This window comes from Anabrus simplex, chromosome 6, assembly GCF_040414725.1.
Source record: "Anabrus simplex isolate iqAnaSimp1 chromosome 6, ASM4041472v1, whole genome shotgun sequence".
NCBI lineage: Eukaryota > Metazoa > Arthropoda > Insecta > Orthoptera > Tettigoniidae > Anabrus > Anabrus simplex.
Window position 1 is genome coordinate 257,426,197 of NC_090270.1, and position 21,450 is coordinate 257,447,646.

At 39.0% G+C, this 21,450-nt stretch overlaps 1 protein-coding gene across 1 annotated transcript in view; it reads right to left on the minus strand.

Moving 5' to 3' along the window:
- The window catches only part of LOC136876416 (uncharacterized), a 574,260-nt gene that overhangs the window by 64,369 nt on the left and 488,441 nt on the right, over positions 1–21,450 (minus strand). Inside the window, exon 23 of the mRNA XM_067150371.2 lies at positions 4,381–4,487. Within this exon, the coding sequence (XP_067006472.2) occupies positions 4,381–4,487 (107 nt within the window). The remainder of the gene's footprint in view (positions 1–4,380; positions 4,488–21,450) is intronic.

Genomic DNA, 21,450 nt, shown 5'->3' on the forward strand with positions numbered 1-21,450 from the left:
ATGATATATCTACTACAGAGGTAAGTACTGAGGTAAGTATTAAGCACATAGAAAATGCTAATAAGATGTCGCTCTTCACTAAATGCCATAAGAAGGAATATTTCCTAAAAATGTAAAGAGTATCAAAGTTTAACATTTAACATTAAGAATATAAAATAGACTATCAGTCGAGTTTCCTAGTCAGTTTTACACATTCCTTTCAATACTCAGTACTGAAATAGTACAACAGGCCCTGGCATCATTATTATAAAACATTTTGTCTTGCATAAAAAATTGAATCAGTCAAAATTACTAAAACCACGAAGCTAAAAATATGTTCTCATTTACACAGTGCACTTTACTTCTTGTGGAATTCTCCAAAACAATAATGGTGTAAGGCAACAGCACATCTTTGACATTCTCGGACAGTTTTACTTTTCCAGATGCGACGATGTCGCCGGGGCTGATTGTCCACCAGAAAATGACCACCGTGGTTTTCCCGCTTGGCTTCAGTCACTGGTGCACTCGTGTTAACATTGCGAGGAGGGGTTCCACACTTCTCTAACAAACTGGTCACAATGAATCGTCGGAACGCCAGGGCGTCAAGCTTCATGCTGTGAGATCTCGACAAAATCCAAGCATTGCTCATCACAACGGCTAGAAGCCAGAGCAGAATTGGCATATATCATTTTTTGCCTCTTATGTTGATGCAGAAAGTAGATACAATGGTGTCCGTTTGATCTACTCCTCCCATGTTCTTGTTGTACTTAGAAACAAAATGTGGTTGAGATATCGTCACAGGTTTTTTATGCGCAAGTGAGTACCGCTCAGCTTCTTCAACAGGTTCTACGCCATGCTCGTTTGACAGGATGTTCACAACGTTATTGTCTTTCCATGTCACAGCCACTATTTGGTCTTCTTTGTCAACTGCACTTTCAAAGTATCCCCTTTATTTTTTATTTATCAACTTCCTGTCTGGCAATGGGCAGCCCTCCATTCAGTTAGCCCGAACCGTGCCAGTGCATCACATTCCTTGCTTTTTTAACTCCGACAACTTTGGGTAAGTAAAAAATTTATTGCAGTAAAAAGAAAAGCATACACTGGAGAAAACTTAGATAAAATAAATCGCAGAATTTCAAAACAATGCTTTTCCCTAAGCCAATATCTTTAGAGCGTTTTTCATTAGCTTTTTTTTTTTCCTAGGGGCTTTACGTCGCGCCGACACAGATAGGTCTTATGGCGACGACGGGATAGGAAAGGCCTAGGAGTTGGAAGGAAGCAGCCGTGGCCTTAATTAAGGTACAGCCCCAGCATTTGCCTGGTGTGAAAACGGGAAACCACGGAAAACCATTTTCAGGGCTGCCGATAGTGGGATTTGAACCTACTATCTTCCGGATGCAAGCTCACAGCCGCGCGCCTCTACGCGCACGGCCAACTTGCCCGGTTTTCGTTAGCTTTTGCACCTTGATAAATAGTCTTGTGCTTCAGTCCCTAGTTGTGACCCACTCATTTAGTCTGGATTGCAGCAATCATCTTCGTCACCCGAATTGGCGTCTGATATAGGACCCGTATCATCTGGTGGAGTGATAAAATCATCCACTAATGTTCCAGAAATATTGCTGGCAGTCAATACCTCAAGCTCTGACAGAATTTCAGCAGTAGTTAAATTTTTTCGCCTGAAGAAGACAATATAAATATTTAAAAAACTGTAATTTGCTAATTAGTTAATGAATAAACGACTTAAATGTGCTCCGAATGGTTGCTATTGTTTCAAAAACACTAATTTACAACATTTTCTGCCAATCCCTTGTGTTGTAACCATCTAAAAGCAAAAATACGCTAAAGTACTATTGTCTGTGGTTTGTGCCCAGCGGGTCGTTTGCAACCCACACTATGTTATTCGTGGTGTATTGTAAGAACCAACATACTGAAATAGTAAAGGCATCTAAAGATGCGTCAGATATCCCCGAACAACATCAACACACTGAACACTACATTTAAAACTTGTAACCACTCTACTTACCAATAACGACGAAAGCGCGATGCAGGTTCCACCATGACTCAACTTGCCACCGCACAGCATCTGCGTTGTGGCGGGAAAGCTGCCCCAACCAAGACACGGCAGAGCAGGCAATCTTACTACACAAGAAGAATGCGCTACCAACGCGAAACAACAAATACGCTCGGCAGAATTTTTTCTCTTCCTTCGGTACCCTGTCATATGCTTCCTCTACATCTACGAAACAAACACAACTGCCTATTCCTCTCGTAGCATTTTTCAATTACCTGGCGCATACTGAAAATCTGATCCTGACAGCCCCTCTATGGTCTGAAACCACACTGGTTTTCATCCAACTTCCTCTCAACTACTGATCGCACCCTCCCTTCCAAGATGCCAGTGAATACTTTGCCTGGTATACTAATCAATGAGATACCTCGATAGTTGTTGCAATTCTTCCTGTTCCCTTGCTTATAGATAGGTGCAATTATTGCTTTTGTCCAATCCGAAGGTACCTTACCAATACTCCGTGCTAATCTTACTACTCTATGAAACCATTTCATCCCTGCGTTCCCACAATACTTCACCATTTCAGGTCTAATTTCATCTATCCCTGCTGCTTTATGACAATGGAGTTTATTTACCATCCTTTCCACTTCCTCAAGCGTAATTTCACCTACATCATTTTCCTCCTCCCTATGAGCTTGGCTGTTCGCAACACCATCAGGAAGATTTCCTTTTACATTGAGAAGATATTCAAAATATTCCCACCACCTTTCCAGTGATTCCCTGGGATCTATTATGGGTTCACCTGAATTACTCAAAACACTGTTTATTTCCTTTTACCCTCCCTTCCTAAGATTCTTTATTACTGCCCAGAAAGGTTTCCCTGCTGCTTGACCTAGGCTTTCCATGTTATTACCAAAATCTTCCCACGACTTCTGTTTGGATTCAACAACTATTTGTTTCGCTCTGTTTCTTTCATCTACGTACAAATCCCTGTCTGCCTCGGCTCCTGTTTGGAGCCATTTCTGATAAGCCTTCTTTTTACGTTTACATGCTGCTCTCACTTCATCATTCCACCAAGACATTCTCCTTTTCCCATCTTTACAAACAATAGATTACATAATGTCTCCAAAAAATCTGATGTATATTTCTTTAAATTTCATGAATGGCGTGTAGCTGGTTGATGTGTAACACCAGCCAATTTGACTCTAAAATTATATGATCGGCTGCTGCCTGCCGTCAAGCCAGAATAGCCATCTCATGTGGCCTGGATCCTGCTGTTGACTATGCTGAAGTTCACCCTCCATCATTTCTACTACTAACATGCGTGTCAGCAGACTGCATGTAAAGCTGGTCCAGGTTCCACACATCTTCATACCATGTCATCAAGACCTGGGCAACTAAATGTCAGGCTAGCTCACAATGATAGTTCTCACTTTTTGTCGCCATTATGAGAAGAAGCTTAGAAGCTTAGTTATGAAATGTGTATGTGTGTGGGAGGGAAAGATGTTGATAGTGAGAATGAATTACTTACAACAAACATTTTGAAATACATTCCGCAAGATGAAAGTAAGGGTTCCGTATTACTACTGTATCTGCTAACCCAACCACTTAGTCCTTCAGTACAGTTAGCTGGCAGCATGTGAATAAAGGAAGTCATAAAATGTTGTCTGACAAATGGACTGAAGTCCAGTTACCCCAATTAATTTGACATGTACTATAACTTTGTGTTTGACTTCACGCACTTGGCAACTATTGTATCTCAAGTGCTATGACATCTCGATTTGACGATCTGCAGAAAAGATGAAGTTATCAAATACGAAAACATTTATATACAGTGCTCATATGCTTGAAAATATTATGTGTATGAATGACATAAATACACTTTTGCAAAGGACTACATATTAAGAACGTGGCACAAAAAGTGATGACATGAGGGAAAATAAATTTCCTAAAACTGACAGTCCTGTAGTTGATAGTGCTGTGTTTGAGTGGTTTCCAACTGCAAGAAGTCCTATTACTGAAGAGATTGAGAAGGAAGCAACAAAAAAACTTGTTTGTGTAGTCTTCAAAGCTTCGAACAGCTGGTTGAAGAAATTCTGAAAGATATATTGCTTTTAAATATTGCACAATCTACCTTAGGTCCAGTATGAAATTGCATGGTATTTTCCTTTCTCTTGACCCTTTATAACTCAAAGTATTCAAGTACTTGCATTATATTTAGAATTGAAGTAATCACTATGATTTAAAGAGTGAAATGCACATTATAAATTTACAGTTAGATTGGGCAACCTCCCTCCCATAAGGACACCTCCCATGTGAGGACAAATTGTTATGTCCTTTCGATGACCACTGTAGTTAAAACTGTGAAGCTACAAAACCATGAGATACAATACCTGGAAAATACAAAACTTGGCCCCAGCATATATGATCAAACTGCAGACGGGATTGACACTGGACAGCTGCCTCTGTTTCATCTGCTCATTTATGAAATCTCTCAGCTCTACCTGTAACACAAGTCATCATTCTCATTATTTAAAAAAGAACATTCAACAGGACAACAAGTAGTAAACTCATTAAAAATGCCTGACAATATTAAAAAAGTTTTAAAAATTGAACTCAAACTTAAATATTTATCACATAATAACCGTTCTAACTACAAAAGTTGCAATGCTTTCCTAGGTAGCAGAATCAGGCAAGATATAAGTTACAAGCAAAATGTAAGTCAGAAAATTATTGTCAAAAAATGTGACTATTTAATTTTAACAACTGCACTGTGCTTCAAATAAATTTTCAATGTATTAGGTTGTTTTCATTACATATAATACATAGAAATATTAAGTACAGAACAAAAATGGCCACCCGGACACCAGTGAGTTTGGATCCCACTGGTGTCCAGCTGGCCATGTACTATACATGCTAAACTTACCTAATATGTTGAAAGTCTAATTAAAGTACAATGTGGCCATGAAAATGAAATATTCATTAAATTGGCCCACAGCAGATCCCAATGGTGTCCGGTTGGCCATCTACTGAATACGACCTAATATGTTGAAAGGATAATTCAAGTACAATGTGGTCATTTTAATTTAATTTCGTGTGGCTATTTCTAGTTGAGTGCAGCCCTTGTAAGGCAGACCCTCCGATGAGGGTGGGTGTCATCTGCCATGTGTAGGTAACTGCGCGTTATTGTGGTGGAGGATAGTGTTATGTGTGGTGTGAGAGTTGCAGGGATTTTGGGGATGGCACAAACACCCAGCCCCCGGGCCACTGAAATTAACCAATGTAGGTTAAAATCCCTGACCCGGCCGGGAATCGAACCCGGGACCCTCTGAACTGAAGGCCAGTACGCTAACCATTCAGCCACTGAGTCGGACAAAAGTAAACTCGTGTCCTCATCCCGAGGTGGTGCAGCTCTTTTCAGGCACACCCCCATTGGAGGTGAGCTGCATGTACCATTTCAACCACATACCAGCCCTCCTGCCAGTTTTAAATTTCTGCCAGTACCGGGAATCACACCTGGGCCCCCGAGGACGGCAGCTAATAACACTAACCGTTACGCTATGGAGGCGGACAATGTGGTCATGAAAATGAAATATTAAATTGACCCACAACAGGCGACGTGTGCGCATTCTACATTTGTGATGGCACTAGTGCCAGGCGTGTAGCTCAGATCCCTTCTAACAGAACAAACATGACCTAGAACACCGTAGCTCAAATGGCCAGAGCATCTGACGTAAAATCAGAAGGAAGGTTGTGGGTTCGGATTCCACTAGAGCCTGGTTGGCCATTTTTGTTCTGTACTTGACATCTCTGTGGTATGTACTGTCTATATATACTGAACATGACCTAAATACTGAAGATCTATTTTGAGCAAATTTTTAAAATCTTAATGTTGGCCGGCATGGTAGGAGAGGTGGTGGTATACAATTTTTAATCACTAGATTGCGTGCCAAAAGTCTGTCAATTCCAAAACTCTCCAGTGTTCATATGGAGTGAGGGCATGACGCTGTCCATGGTGACTCGTCCACTGGATGAAGACTTTGGGCCGATTGCAGAAACAGGGTTTAGACGATATCTACGGTTAACCAATGTCCTAAGTATGGCTGCAGCAGTGCAGAGACATTATTTATCACATAGACAATGTCTAAAACCAATGTTCAATCGGCCATGTCTAAACACTGCTGAGAACACGGTTCAACCTCAAGTGTGTGGGTGGAGTGATTCACAATCAGAGGTTATGCACCATGAAACATGTAATTTGTATTGTCATATTGAGATGATTCTGGGAAGAGAGGTTAGTCTGATGATCTCTCTGTGGGTCTTCCACTGCAAAATTGCAGCAATTCATTTAAAATGTACGGGGAGGTACAGCTTAAAATAAGATTTCGCTATTAAAGAGACTTCTTTTTTGAGACTGACAAAGGGAAAGTACGGCAACTGTCAACTTGACTACAATTCTTGTCAACCGATATATTTTATAATACATGGGATGATTTCCATGGAATTGTAGATCACTTCGACTACATACATGTCAGAACTACTTGTCTGAATTGTCAGAGGCCTGCCACATGTATCAACCAGGAGGGATTCACATAAATTTACTGTCAAGTAAGAACACACAATAGTGAAAACTAAAAAGTAGGTTGTATGTGTTTTTTAATAATCGTCACACTAATTCAGGTAAGTTTTTGGCAACTATGAGATAGGAAAAGGCAAGAGGTGGAGATGGTGGTGATTATTGTTCAAATTCTAATCTTAAAGAGATAGCTCTATACCTAGGTACCTGAATTATAGTATATAACCATTTTACACTCAACATGCCCAATTTGGACACTTAGACATGATGCTTCCCCATGCCATCTCCCTTTAGAAAAAGGCATACTAACTAATGTTTGACACATATGTAAAAGTATTAATGTACAGCTGATGATGACTATTTAAAGTCAAAACTGGTCCTGTAAGCTAATTCTTACGGTAATAAAATTGTATTGATAAGGTGAAACCTTTTCTTGTCTATACATAAGTGAACTATCAATACGGAAATGAAACTAGTAAATCAAGACAAAACAGCTAACCAGGCAAAACGAGACGTATTTAAATATCAAAACATAAAGATCAAATTAATGAACACAACTACAAGCATTGCCTTTCTAAAGGAATGTCTTTCGAATGATTTAACACCCAAATTTCTCAATAAGTACAACAATAAACACAAATCCACCAATCAAACACGCAACACACAAAAGAGAACCAATAAAATTTGGTTAAAAGAAGAAATTAAATTTCTTTATCGTAAAAAGCAACACCTTAACAACGAATTATACCAAACACACTTGAAGGCATCCCAAGAGCTTCCGCACAGCTACTGGGATTATTTTCAACACATCACTAAAGAAAAAATAGAAGACCTAGCAATCAAAAAACAGAATACACTAAACAAGAAACTAGAAGCCCTAAAACAACCATCTAAACTGAAACCAACGACCGTAATCAGAAATGTGAATCCTCCAACCTACTCCAATAAAGTCATTGAACACAGATTTCACCCACCAGTAAAAAATCTCACAAAAACCACATTTAATGAAACGGAAACTGATATATTGAGCAAGGGACCCAAACATAATTGGGGCAACATGTCAGCTTTCCAGAACATTACAACCACCGTTACAGAAACCGAAAACGCCATACAAAAGATTCCACACGATTTATGCGAAGAAGTCAAACACAAAATCATAATAAGGCTACCACAATACATCAACAAAATTCGAAACAATAATCCTAACAATAACACTGCAAATAAAGTACACATAAATGAACTTAAAAACAAAATAAAACAGAACAACCTACTCATAAGGCAACACCACTGTTATCATCGATAAGGATGAATACATAACAAAAATTAAAGAATGCTTCCAAGACAACGCCTTTCTAATCATACGTAAAGACCCAACCAACAACATACAAAGAAATCTCAAAACCTTACTAAAGAACACACATTTTTTTACTTACTGAAACAGAATTTACAAATCTGATAGTAATGAACCCCAAACTACCGACTGCAAAAGCCTATCCAAAAATACACAAAAAAATATTCCAATGAGACCTATCGTAAATTACAGAGCAAGCCCAACATATAAACTCTCACAATTCATCCAAAAATTCCTGAAGAAACATTACTCATTCCTAGCAAACAAAACTATAAGGAATTCAATAGATTTCTGCAACAAAACCAAAGAACTAAAAATAGAGCAGTACCATACCGTCGCATCATTCGATATAACTAACATGTATCCCAATATTCCCACCAAAAAGGAGCGCGAGTGTAGTTTCTGTGGGTGTGGCGAGGCATTGAGGGGTATGAGGGAGGAGTTGGAAAGTTTGAGGGAGATAATTAGGATTCTCACAGAAGACAGGAGGGAAGATAGGACTCCCTCAAACAATGTACAGGTTACAGTAGGTGTACAAGAGGGAGGGGAAGGAAAGGGAGGAGTTGTAGAAGACAGGTGGTCTAATGTTCTAAGGGGAAGGAGATGGCAGGCTAAGAGCTCTATTCAGGATCAGAATTCAGGACAGGTGTCTGTGCAAAATCAGTACGAGTCACTACAGGTAGAACAACAGAGGGAAGATGAGGGACAGGGAACTGTTGCTGAGATGTGTGGGAGTAGGAGGAAGGGAAAAGGTAGGAAAGGAAAATGTAGAGTAGATGATAGGAAAAGACAGGTGGAACAGGGTCATGGGAAGGAGAAAAGGGAGGAGGAAATAGCTTCTGCAGTTATCAGGAAAGATAGGGCTGATCAGGAGGGGAGGGGATCAAACGAGGTGGGTAGGGTTGAGGCTCTGGTCATGGGAGATTCCATCGTTAGACACGTGGGGAAAGTGTGTGGAGGAAAGGGTACCAGGGTAGAGTGTTATCCAGGAATTAGGTTGAGGCAGATGTTGAGGAAAGTAGAAGAGAGGGAGGAGGGGAAGGAGAAGGTGGTAGTGTTTCACGTTGGTACCAACAACGTAAGGCAAGCTGATATAAGTACCAACATAGTTGGAGATGTGTGGGATCTGGTAAATGCAGCACGGGTGAAGTTTAAGAAAGCGGAGATTGTTATTAGTGGAATACTGTGTAGAAGGGATACTGACTGGAGGGTGATTGGGGATTTAAATGAGACTATGGAGTGGGTATGTGGGAAACTGGGAGTGAAATTTCTAGATACAAATGGGTGGGTAGGAGATAGGGATCTGCGCTCAGATGGCCTTCATTTAAACCGCAGTGGTACGTATAAGTTAGGAAATTTGTTTGGAAGGGTAATAGGGAGGTACATTCAGGGAAACGGGATGGCCTAGGGAGCGGTGATAAGGGAACAGGGAACTGGAAATCAAGTAGGGATGACATAAAATTGTTAGTGTTGAACTGTAGAAGTATTGTAAGGAAAGGAATAGAATTAAGTAATTTAATAGATATATATTCACCAGATATTGTAATAGGTGTTGAATCATGGCTGAGAAATGATATAATGGATGCAGAAATTTTCCCACGGCACTGGAGTGTGTATCGTAGAGATAGGATAGGAAGGGTGGGAGGCGGAGTGTTCATTCTGGTGAAAGAAGAATTTGTAAGCTACGAAAAAGTTAAAGATGAGACACATGAAATTCTAGGTGTAAGGCTCATTTCTAAAGATAATAGGCAACTTGATATATTTGGAGTGTACAGATCGGGAAAGGGTAGCACTGACGCGGATTCAGAATTATTTGATAGGATAGTCAGCTATGTGGGAAACGACATGGAAATAAATGTGATTGTAGCGGGAGATCTGAATTTGCCAGATGTCAATTGGGAAGGAAATGCGAACGACAGGAAGCATGACCAACAAATGGCAAATAAGTTAATATGGGAAGGACAGCTGATTCAGAAAGTGATGGAACCAACCAGAGGGAAAAATATCCTGGATGTGGTGCTGATAAAACCAGATGAGCTCTATAGGGAAACTGAAGTAATAGATGGTATTAGTGATCATGAAGCTGTTTTTGTGGTAGTTAAAAATAAATGTGATAGAAAGGAAGGTCTTAAAAGTAGGACTGTTAGGCAGTACCACATGGTTGATAAAGCAGGCATGAGGCAGTTTCTAAAAAGTAGCTATGATCGGTGGAAAACGGTAAATATAAATGTAAACAGACTCTGGGATGGGTTTAAAGAAATTGTTGAGGAATGCGAAAACAGGTTTGTACCATTAAGGGTGGTAAGGAATCGTAAAGACCCACCTTATTATAATAGAGAAGTAAAGAGACTAAGAAGGAGGTGCAGACTGGAAAGAAATAGAGTTAGAAATGGCTGTGGAAGTAAGAAGAAATTGAAGGAACTTACTAGAAAATTGAATCAAGCAAAGAAGGCAGCTAAGGATAATATGATGGCAAGCATAATTGGCAGTCATACGAATTTTAGTGAAAAATGGAAGGGTATGTATAGGTATTTTAAGGCAGAAACAGGTTCCAAGAAGGACATTCCAGGAATAATTAATGAACAAGGGGAGTGTGTATGTGAGGATCTTCAAAAGGCAGAAGTATTCAGTCAGCAGTATGTAAAGATTGTTGGTTACAAGGATAATGTCCAGATAGAGGAGGAGACTAAGGCCAAAGAAGAAATAAAATTTACATATGATAACAATGACATTTACAATAAGATACAAAAGTTAAAAACTAGAAAAGCGACTGGAATTGATCAGATTTCTGGGGATATACTAAAGACAATGGGTTGGGATATAGTACCATATCTGAAGTACTTATTTGATTATTGTTTGGTCGGAGGAGCTATACCAGATGAATGGAGAGTTGCTATAGTTGCCCCTGTGTATAAAGGAAAGGGTGATAGACATAAAGCTGAAAATTACAGGCCAGTAAGTTTGACATGCATTGTATGTAAGCTTTGGGAAGGCATTTTTTCTGATTATATTAGACATGTTTGTGAAATTAATAACTGGTTCGATAGAAGGCAATTCGGTTTTAGGAAAGGTTATTCCATTGAAGCTCAACTTGTAGGATTCCAGCAAGATATAGCAGATATCTTGGATTCTGGAGGTCAAATGGACTGTATCGCGATTGATAGGGTGGATCATGGGAGACTACTGGCAAAAATGAGTGCAATTGGACTAGACAAAAGAGTAACTGAATGGGTTGCTATATTTCTAGAAAATAGATCTCAGAGAATTAGAGTAGGTGAAGCTTTATCTGACCCTGTAATAATTAAGAGGGGAATTCCTCAAGACAGTATTATCGGACCTTTATGTTTTCTTATATATATAAATGATATGAGTAAAGGAGTGGAATCGGAGGTAAGGCTTTTTGCGGATGATGTTATTCTCTATAGAGTGATAAATAAGTTACAAGATTGTGAGCAACTGCAACGTGACCTCGAAAATGTTGTGAGATGGACAGCAGGCAATGGTATGTTGATAAACGAAGTTAAAAGTCAGGTTGTGAGTTTTACAAGTAGGAAAAGTCCTCTCAGTTTTAATTACTGCGTTGATGGGGTGAAAGTTCCTTTTGGGGATCATTGTAAGTATCTAGGTGTTAATATAAGGAAAGATCTTCATTGGGGTAATCACATAAATGGGATTGTAAATAAAGGGTACAGATCTCTGCACATGGTTATGAGGGTGTTTAGGGGTTGTAGTAAGGATGTAAAGGAGAGGGCATATAAGTCTCTGGTAAGACCCCAACTAGAGTATGGTTCCAGTGTATGGGACCCTCACCAGGATTACCTGATTCAAGAACTGGAAAAAATCCAAAGAAAAGCAGCTCGATTTGTTCTGGGCGATTTCCGACAAAAGAGTAGCGTTACAAAAATGTTGCAATGTTTGGGTCGGGAAGAATTGAGAGAAAGAAGAAGAGCTGCTCGACTGAGTGGTATGTTCCGGGCTGTCAGCGGAGAGATGGCGTGGAATGACATTAGTAGACGAATAAGTTTGAATGGCGTTTATAAAAGTAGGAAAGATCACAATATGAAGATAAAGTTGGAATTCAAGAGGACAAACTGGGGCAAATATTCATTTATAGGAAGGGGAGTTAGGGATTGGAATAACTTACCAAGAGGGATGTTCAATAAATTTCCAATTTCTTTGAAATTATTTAGGAAAAGGCTAGGAAAACAACAAATAGGGAATCTGCCACCTGGGCGACTGCCCTAAATGCAGATCAGTACTGATTGATTGATTGATTGATAAAATAATTAAATCTAATCTAAGAAACTACAGCAATTTAAGCACTCTAAAAATTGAAGAATTTATGAAGCTACTTGAATTCACCACTAATAACTATTTTAGATTTCATGACACAATTTACCAACAATGGAGCTTATCAATGGGGTCTCCTGCTTCTGGCATACTGGCCGAAATTTACATAAACTACTTAGAATACACATCTATCAGCAAAATAGACAATATATTCTTTTGGTGTAGATTTGTTGACGACATTTTCGACATCATTGGTAATAGATCCACTGATGAAAATATCATATTGGATAGACTTAACACAATAAAAAAGCAGCTTACTACAGCATGATCTATAGAGCTTTTAACAGAAGATGATCTAAAAGAGGAAATATGACTAACCCATGAAACAGCTAAAAATTATGGATACAAGAAAGAAATGGTTAATACAATTATTCATAAAATCAAAATCAACCTAAAACCAGATTGACAAAAATAGACAAACCTAAAAAGGATTATGTATTATTTACAACAATGCACACATATATCCTACAACTAATATCTTCAAAAAACATAACTTAAAAATAGCATTCAAGACCACGCACAATAACACTAACATCTTACACAATACCAGGATAATCAATAGTAAAAACAAGTACAATCAATCAGGAGTATACCGTATCAGATGAAACAATTGTGAGACCAGCTATAATGGACGTACCGGTAGAAACTTCATAATCCGGTATAACAAACACTAAATGCTGTAAAACAATCATATTTCAGCAATAGGGCAGCACATCGAAGAATATAAACACAGCTTCACGAACATCGCAAATGACTTGAAAATATTAAATATAAATCCTCAATATAACAATATAACAGAAGAGTTTTAAGAATAATAATGTTATTTGCTTTACGTCCCACTAACTACTCTTTTACAGTTTTCGGAGACGCTGAGGTGCCGGAATTTAGTCCCACAGGAGTTCTTTTACGTGCCAGTAAATCTACCGACACGAGGCTGGCGAATTTGAGCTCCTGAGCCAGGATCGAACCTGCCACGTTGGGGTCAGAAGGCCAGCGCCTCAACTGTCTGAGCCACTCAGCCCGGCACAGAAGAGTTTTATATATTGTTAGACCAATACGCCAATCCCAATTACAATATAAATGAAATTACAGAAAAACCAACACCATTTTCAATTAAGCCATCCCTGCCTTAAAAAAATGACTATCTCAAAACAATCAACAAACAGAACATAACACGCGCCATAGTACCGACGAACGACATGCCCAGCTCCGCCCTTACCCCCACAACAGCAACTTTTCCTACCCCTCTGTCCATTCCCCTCGCAGCAGCAGCCACAAACCTGAGGAGAACGCGATACAGTACACGCCAAGCTCTCAAATCCAACGCAACCCAACAACGACAGCAATAGTAAGTACACGTTCAGGCATTCCTTCAGCTTATAACTCTACTCACACCTTTTTTCCTCTACCAGAGATAATATATATCAGCATACAGTTATAGATGAGGAAGGAGCCACCACTCTGCATCAAGAAATATTTACGTACAATCAAGACCACAACTTCCTCCAGTACTTAAAGGTAATATTCCACTCACAGCTACACAAGCTTACCTCTGTCTATATAACTGGATTTTGTTTACAATAGAGGCATTTCACCACACATACTAGTGGAGATATTTTAATATACAATAAGTCTTCCTACAGAGAACTACAGCATTGCCTACGAATGCAACCACTGATTTATTTATAACATTGAACTCAAAACAAGAAGAAAGATACATGCAAGACGCATACATTCATTTCTATGAAATGTTCTACATTCATTATTTTAATGAATTTTAACATGTAATGTCTATTTTAATGTGTGATTTTAACATGTACTGTGTATTTTAATGTGTTTAATGTATTTGCCATTTAAATTAAAGCTTAAGTTAGGATCCACAAACAAATTCTAGTCTTAAGGAGATAGCTCTATACCTAGGTACCTGAATTATAGCATATAACCATTTTACACTCAACATGCCCAATTTGGACACTTAGACATGATGCTTCCCCATGGCATCTCCCTTTAGAAAAGCCATACTAACTAATGATTGACACATATGTAAAGGTATTCATGTACAGCTGATGATGAAAGTCGAAACCGGTCCTGTAAGCTAATTCTTATGGTAATAAAATTGTACTGATAAGGTGGAACCTTTTCTTGTCTATACATAAGTGAACTATCAATACGGAAATGAAACTAGTAAATCAAGATATTGAAACATTAAACGATGTCTAGTTAAACACTGGCTTAACATTGCTTATGCAATGGAAGACTGCGCACAACTTAGACGTTGTTTAAGTAGACCTCATCTAGGGCTTATAACTAGTCATCGTTTCTGCAATCGGCCCTTTATGCCTTGAGCAGACCCGTTGATGTTATTCAGGAGTAGGTTATGTGTGGACACTGGATTTCACCCCCACCCTATCTCATCATCATTCTGCATCCAGACGCGCAGGTTGCTTATTCAAATCAAAGAGAAAGAATTGCACCAGCTGAGTCAAACATGTCCTCAGACACTACCGACACTAAAACCATACGATAAATAAAATAAATACATCTTGTCAATGTTACCAAGAATAAAAATTAGGGGCTTAGCAGATCCTGAATATAAGCCTAGTTCCAAAATTATGATGATATTTGCTATTTTAAAGGGCCAAAGATCAGCTGGGTGCATGCACTCGATGGTGAGTACATGTACTATAGTCATTTGGACAGCATAAGTACACACTGAATTGGGTGTGCATTTGTGTACGCATGTGTGTGCGCGCGCGCCTTCATTTCTTCTCCTCTCGTCCAGTCTTCAATACCTTCATTGCCTGCTTATTAGAGTCACTCCTTCCAATAAGACATTCGCGTAAACCTTAGCTGACGTCCTGCAAACAATCTGGACTTAGAAGGGGTTTACAATCGAACAAGGTCTGAGAGAAGAAACCATTCGACTGTGGGAGAGGGAGTGGGAAAATACTACAAACGGAAGCATAACAAAATCAAATTTTCCTAAAGTACAGATTAGATTAAAAATTAAACTAAACCTAAGCCATAATATGACAGCTATGACTACAGGCCACAGGAAATTCGGTGAATACTTCCTTAGCTAACAGAAGATCCTACTGGGACGTGTACTCTGATACAAATATTCTAGACTTACTTTGCATGTCCCTGGTACTTCATTCTAAAACTACTTTCTTCCACTCTTGTTCTTCACATACTGGCCGCCATCTTAGTCAAACACCTGACTCTCCAACTCCCCTGACGTCAATTCTATTTCTTGTAATTTCCAGAACATATTCACATTCATATGAATACGTGCTGCCGGCCTAACCCGGGAGGTTGAACGAGAGTCCATTCCCTGCTGGATGTGCGAGAACATTATCTTGGACAGAGCTGGTTCTCTGCTCCATCTACTGCAGCTATTTTCCAGATGAGACATAGAGAGGAAATAATGTGCCATATCTTCTCTTATTATTCTATTCATCATTGCTGACGGAGTTTGGGGAGTCATCCCTATTTTTCGTTCTGTGTCAACAGGCTACAGACTTTTTGAACTACTCTAGGGCTCACATTGTCATCCTGTTCATTCAAACTGTTTAACCTTTAACGTATTACACAAATCCTCGTGTGTTTTGGACTCATTGCTTCGTGCATCTAACAACAAAATTTTCTGGACACGTCTCTTGGTTTCCTTCACTTCATTCCCCAGCCTATCCTATATCTTGTTACTTTTTTTTGTATCATTCACAGTATAGATCCTTATGATACTTTGTATAAGAATTTAATACCCTTAGCATCTACTTCATTATTTGTTATCAAGTTTTAGTCAATTTTGTTTCACAAAAAAGAACATTTGTTCACTACAAATACCATTAATCATAAAACAAGAAAAAGATTATTTGAAAGTGTATGTTTGGAGCATTGCTCTTTATGGTTGCAAAACATGAACTGAAAAACAAAAAAAAGTTAAATTCTTTTGAACAATAGTATTATAGAGGAGGAGGACTAGACTCATAGGACATACTCATAGGACATACTTTGAGGCACGATAGAATGTTGAAAACGGTATTGGAGAGAATGGTTGAACGCAAAAGATGTCGAGGAAGACCATGCCTACAATATGTACAGCAAATCATGTCTGATGTAGGATGCAGAAGCTATGAAGAGATGAAGAGGAAAGCTATGAAGAGAGCTGACTGGAGAACTGATGCAGACGAATCCATGGATTGAATACTTAAGAAGATGTGAATTTGATTGTTGATCATGTTAAATTAGCTTATTTGCTTGCCTAAATTGATACAGCACTTATTTATTTTCCAAATATATTTCCCAGCACATTAGTGTTTGTAAAAGTTTCCTGCACAGATGCATGTACATATATGGGCCTAGCTCATCTGCTTTTACTAAAATTGTTTTCATCAGCCTTTCTTCGTAATGTAATCACCTAAGCATCTTAGGCTAACATTTTTGTGTAACTTATCTTAAACTCGCATTGGAAATTATTCTTTCAATTGTTAGTTATTATCCCCCGCTGGTCGGAAATGTACACAGTATATTCATTGAAGTAACTACATTTGAAACTACATTTATCTCAGCCACATTCTACATTCCCAGAAACCTCTGGCTTTATGATTTTTCACCGTTTATGTTAGCTACAAAAACTGCTTAAAAAAAAAAAATTATTATTCTTGCCCTCTTGACCTGTTCTCAATTACTGAACTCGGACTTGCCCAACAACCCATATTAGATGAAACCAATGTATGATAGTTTTAGACACAAAGGATTATCAGAACCAGATTTTAAATATGTACTGAGTAACTGACAAATGCTAACAGAGGAACAGATCTGATATTTAATGATTTCAAAGTACGAGGCATATGATCAGAATATGCCACAATTAGGATGGTACTTGGATCATTAGGGGACTGAACACTCAAATGTATAACAGCTGTGAATATATAAGACTGGTCTTTCATCGCAAAAAACAATGTGCATCTTCACTTGCAATAAACTATGAGCCCGGAATTGAAGCCAAAACAAGGTTGAAAAGTGAAAAACATTTCACTTACAAGTAAGTATCCTTCAAAATTTAAATACATGTCTCAAAATAACAGGAGTGTAGAAAAAACATTATATTTCGAAAATATTTGCTATTGGTTAGACAAATATGTTTTTATGCCATCTCATCTTCGGCTGTCATAGAGACAATCAGGGGCAATGTATAATATGAAAATAGACATTTAGTAGTAGTAGTAGTAGTAGTAGTAGTAGTAGTAGTAGTAGTAGTAGTAGTAGTAGTAGTAGTAAGGAACATTTAGAGTGGATACCAGGGAGCGTTCAGGCCTTCGAGATGCTTCACAGAACAGATCATCACTTTAACACGTTGACTGCCAGGACACATAGCAAGAAATGTCCCGGTGGCCAAAGCATTTTTTCTACTATGCATGTAGTAAATAAGCAGTAAAGCAAAATTCGAAGTGATATTTCACTTAAGTGTTCAATGTACATACGAAATACAATAAAAATTCTCAGCACCCCGAGGTACCGCCGTGGCCCCACAGGAAAGTTCACTGCATGGTTTTGCCTAGACGGCCAAAGCGGTACAGTCTAGCGGTACCAGAAGCTTGCATCGCTTGATAGTACACACTGTAGATAACAGAGCGTGCCACGATTTGTTTACTAGCGCTTAGGACTACAATCGCAAGGCACTCATTATTTTACAGTAGGGTGTGTGTGAAATACTTGCGAGATATTTCTACGTTATTTTACCAGTGAACGGAGAGGTTAGTTTTAAAAATGAAACCGTTTTCTTCTCGAACTCGGAAGATAATGACGCTAGCCCTTCAGTATGAGATCTCTGGTAAGTAGTGTCCATGTCAAACTGATCTATTGCGTTTTGCAACACAAAAACTCTTCACCAAATTACATTTGAAATATATTTATTTCCTGTTTACTCCTCGCCAAATGCTCAACGGTAATGTAAAATTTTGCTATGTTATCAATGAATGTTGTCAATTTAGAAAATACAACTACGCTCATTTTTACGCTATATTTATTGCGATAACCGTAGAAATCAGCTCAGGTATGGGTGCAACAATTTGGAAGGAATCAGTGTGGCCTATTGATTAGGTAAGCGTAAGCTTTGGGTGAAAATGGGAAATCACAGAAATCCATAACCAGGTTTCCCAACAGTAGTATTCACTACCACGATCTCCAAAATCTTGAGCTTGCGAGTTAGCTAATCCGGCATACCTAAGCGCATGGCTAAACTGATTGGACAAATACTCAAATATTGCCAATAAAAGGAAGTTGGATTAATAAAAAACTAAAGACTATATTTTGGAAACCAAGCACGCCAGGATTTGCTCCGAGGCCATAGCGGTACGCTAGCATAGCGAATTCAACGGCTTAGCGGTTCGCCAGCCCGGCAGGGAAAGTCAAATAGCAACACCTGTCAGCAGTACTTTGTACCGCCGTGGCCTTGTGAGACTCTCACTCAGCAGTACAATGTACCGCTCTGGCAGCCAACGTGTTAAAATTAGTCCTGGTATGTTAAAGGAAACAAAGGAAGCCTCTTGCATTAACCTCTGTGGAATTTAACCCGGCAACGCTGTGCGGTATCATATAGTACCAGATTTTCTCATACTGATCATTACTCATGACATAAATCTAGCAACTCTGCTTTTACATTTTTAAGGTGCTACTTCCCATAATGACTGAAATCAACACAGGGTTTTATTTGAGTGTTTGTTTGTGGCAACAACCACTTGGAATTTGAGATCATGTTGAGAGGAATAAAAATGACTTACTGTCTAAGGTAAGTAGCTTTATTTTGTTTATAAATTTTGATAATATCATTTTGTATCGCGTGGTTTCTTATATTTTTTATTACAAGATATTAGAATCATTCCGTATTGATGGTTTTCACTTAACAAAGGTGAAAAAATGAGTGTATCCTCCTAATTCAAAACATCATATATTCCATCATTAGACAGAGTAATCAAATTCAAACATGTTTCGGCTCGTTTAAGCCATCTTCAGTGAAAACGGAGGGGGAGATGTGTGAAATAATTTACATAATACAAGCTAAAAAAATGCTAAAAATCATAATGAAGGAACAAATGAAAAAACAAAATAGAGTCTAGACGGAAACACAATTAGTACAATATACACTGACTGAACAAATGTCATAGGATAGCAGAGCACTGATGCGGTGTGTTGTCTGCACAACACACACCCCCTGTGCCAGCGGCAGTTTATAGGAGACCTTGTAAGCAGTGGCTGTGCATGTGACAGGTGTAACATGGAACGTCGTCGTGAGCTAACACCGTTCCAACGGGGTATGGTGGTCGGTGACCGAAGGATTAGAAGTGCGATTTCAGAAGTGGTGCGGGAATTCGGCTTCACACGATCAACCGTGTCTAGGGTGTATCGTGAATGGTTGAATGCGGGTGTCACGGTCCATAAGAGACAAACGACCGGCTGTCCAGCCACCCTCCATGACCGTGACCGGCGACATCTGAGACGGATTGTCAATAGTGACAGACGGGCAACCGCGCAAAAATCACGGCTCAATTCAACACAGGCCATGCTAGACACATCTCCCAGTGGACAATCCATAGGAACATGGGTTCTATGGGGTATGGGAGCTGGCGCCGCACACGGGTGCCACTGTTAACCCAACGTCATCGGGCACAACGACGCGCATTTGTCGCCAATCACCAGGGATGGACACTGGAACAATGGCATAACGTGATATGGTCGGACGAATCACGATTTCAACTGCACCATGCCGATGGGAGGCACCGTGTATGGCGCAGACCACATGAAGCGATAGATTCCGCCTGCCTCGAAGGATTTATATATATTAATAAATAAAGAGTAGCTTAGTAGCGAGGACGCGGATCAATGGTAGATTTTGTGGTGATAATGATGTTTACGTAACAAATAATCCATATCGCATGGTAAATGGCAACATGATACGGTACTTACGAACTACTGATGTCAAGTCTGCGCTAGCGTTGGCTGCACTGAAAGGATAGTCGAAGGCATGGTCGATTGGAATTGGCCAATCAGAGCCAAGTAATTCAATGACCGACATTTTTGTATTACTAATATCAGCTGTTTGTGACGAATTAATGATATCGTACATAGTGAATAAAGTAGAAATTCAGCGGGATATTAGCACTACTGATAAATAAATTGTTTACATTTGTGCGAAGTGTTGTGTCATATAATTTTACCCATTGTTGCCTACAATTTCTTGGAGAGCACTTTTACTTATTTTTCTCTAACATGCTTTACCATAAGTACAATGGGCCTAATACGTGTTTTTTGATGTCTGTATTGTCTTACGGAACACACGGGAACATTGAAATATTAAAATCTTGGTCTTTTAGCAATATTCCTTTCCTCAGAAAAACAATATTTATGTGAATTTCAAGTAAACAAATTCCAAGCATGCTCGAGATTTCTCTCCTACTAAAATCCATCTCCCCCGGCAGGAATCAAATCTCGCAAACCTCGGATCCAGCAGACAGACTAGTGAGGATGTATTATTTAGAGATGTATTATAAATACTTGATTCTATACTCGTTTAGAACATAACCTAGTCCGCGGTATGTAGTACTGTATGTATAATACTCTTCTCCCTATAGCAATAATATTTCTATTGCTGGTATGCTGACAATAGTTAGGATGAAACATTAACTATAATTTATTTTATTACTAGTTTCAAGCAAGCATGAAACACTTATTATTTTTCTGATCCCATAAATGTTTCTTCTACTTCTTATTCTTATTTTATGACCACACAGGATCACTTTAGTCAGTCCGTCGTTCAGGTCTCTTTGAAGGGATTGTTCGGGCTTTGCGGTCCTCCCAGTACTTCTTCAGACGCTCTGATCTTCGTGCCCTTTCCTCAGTTGAAAATGTGCGTTGTTGTTGGTTTGTTTTGTGTAAGGGTAAAGCGGAGGTTTGTATTCTTGAGTTTTGTATTTAATTTTATCTTATTTGTGGTGTCTTCTGTTGTAAGGCCTATTTCCTTCAGATCCTCTCTTACTTCTCTGATCCATTTACATCCTGTTGTGGTATTTTTTGAGACGAGATTGTGTTGTACTAGTTGTTTCAGAAGTCTTGAATCCTGCATCCACATGATATGTCCAAAGAATCCCAGTCTCCTCTTACGCATAGTATCTGTAACGGGTTCTA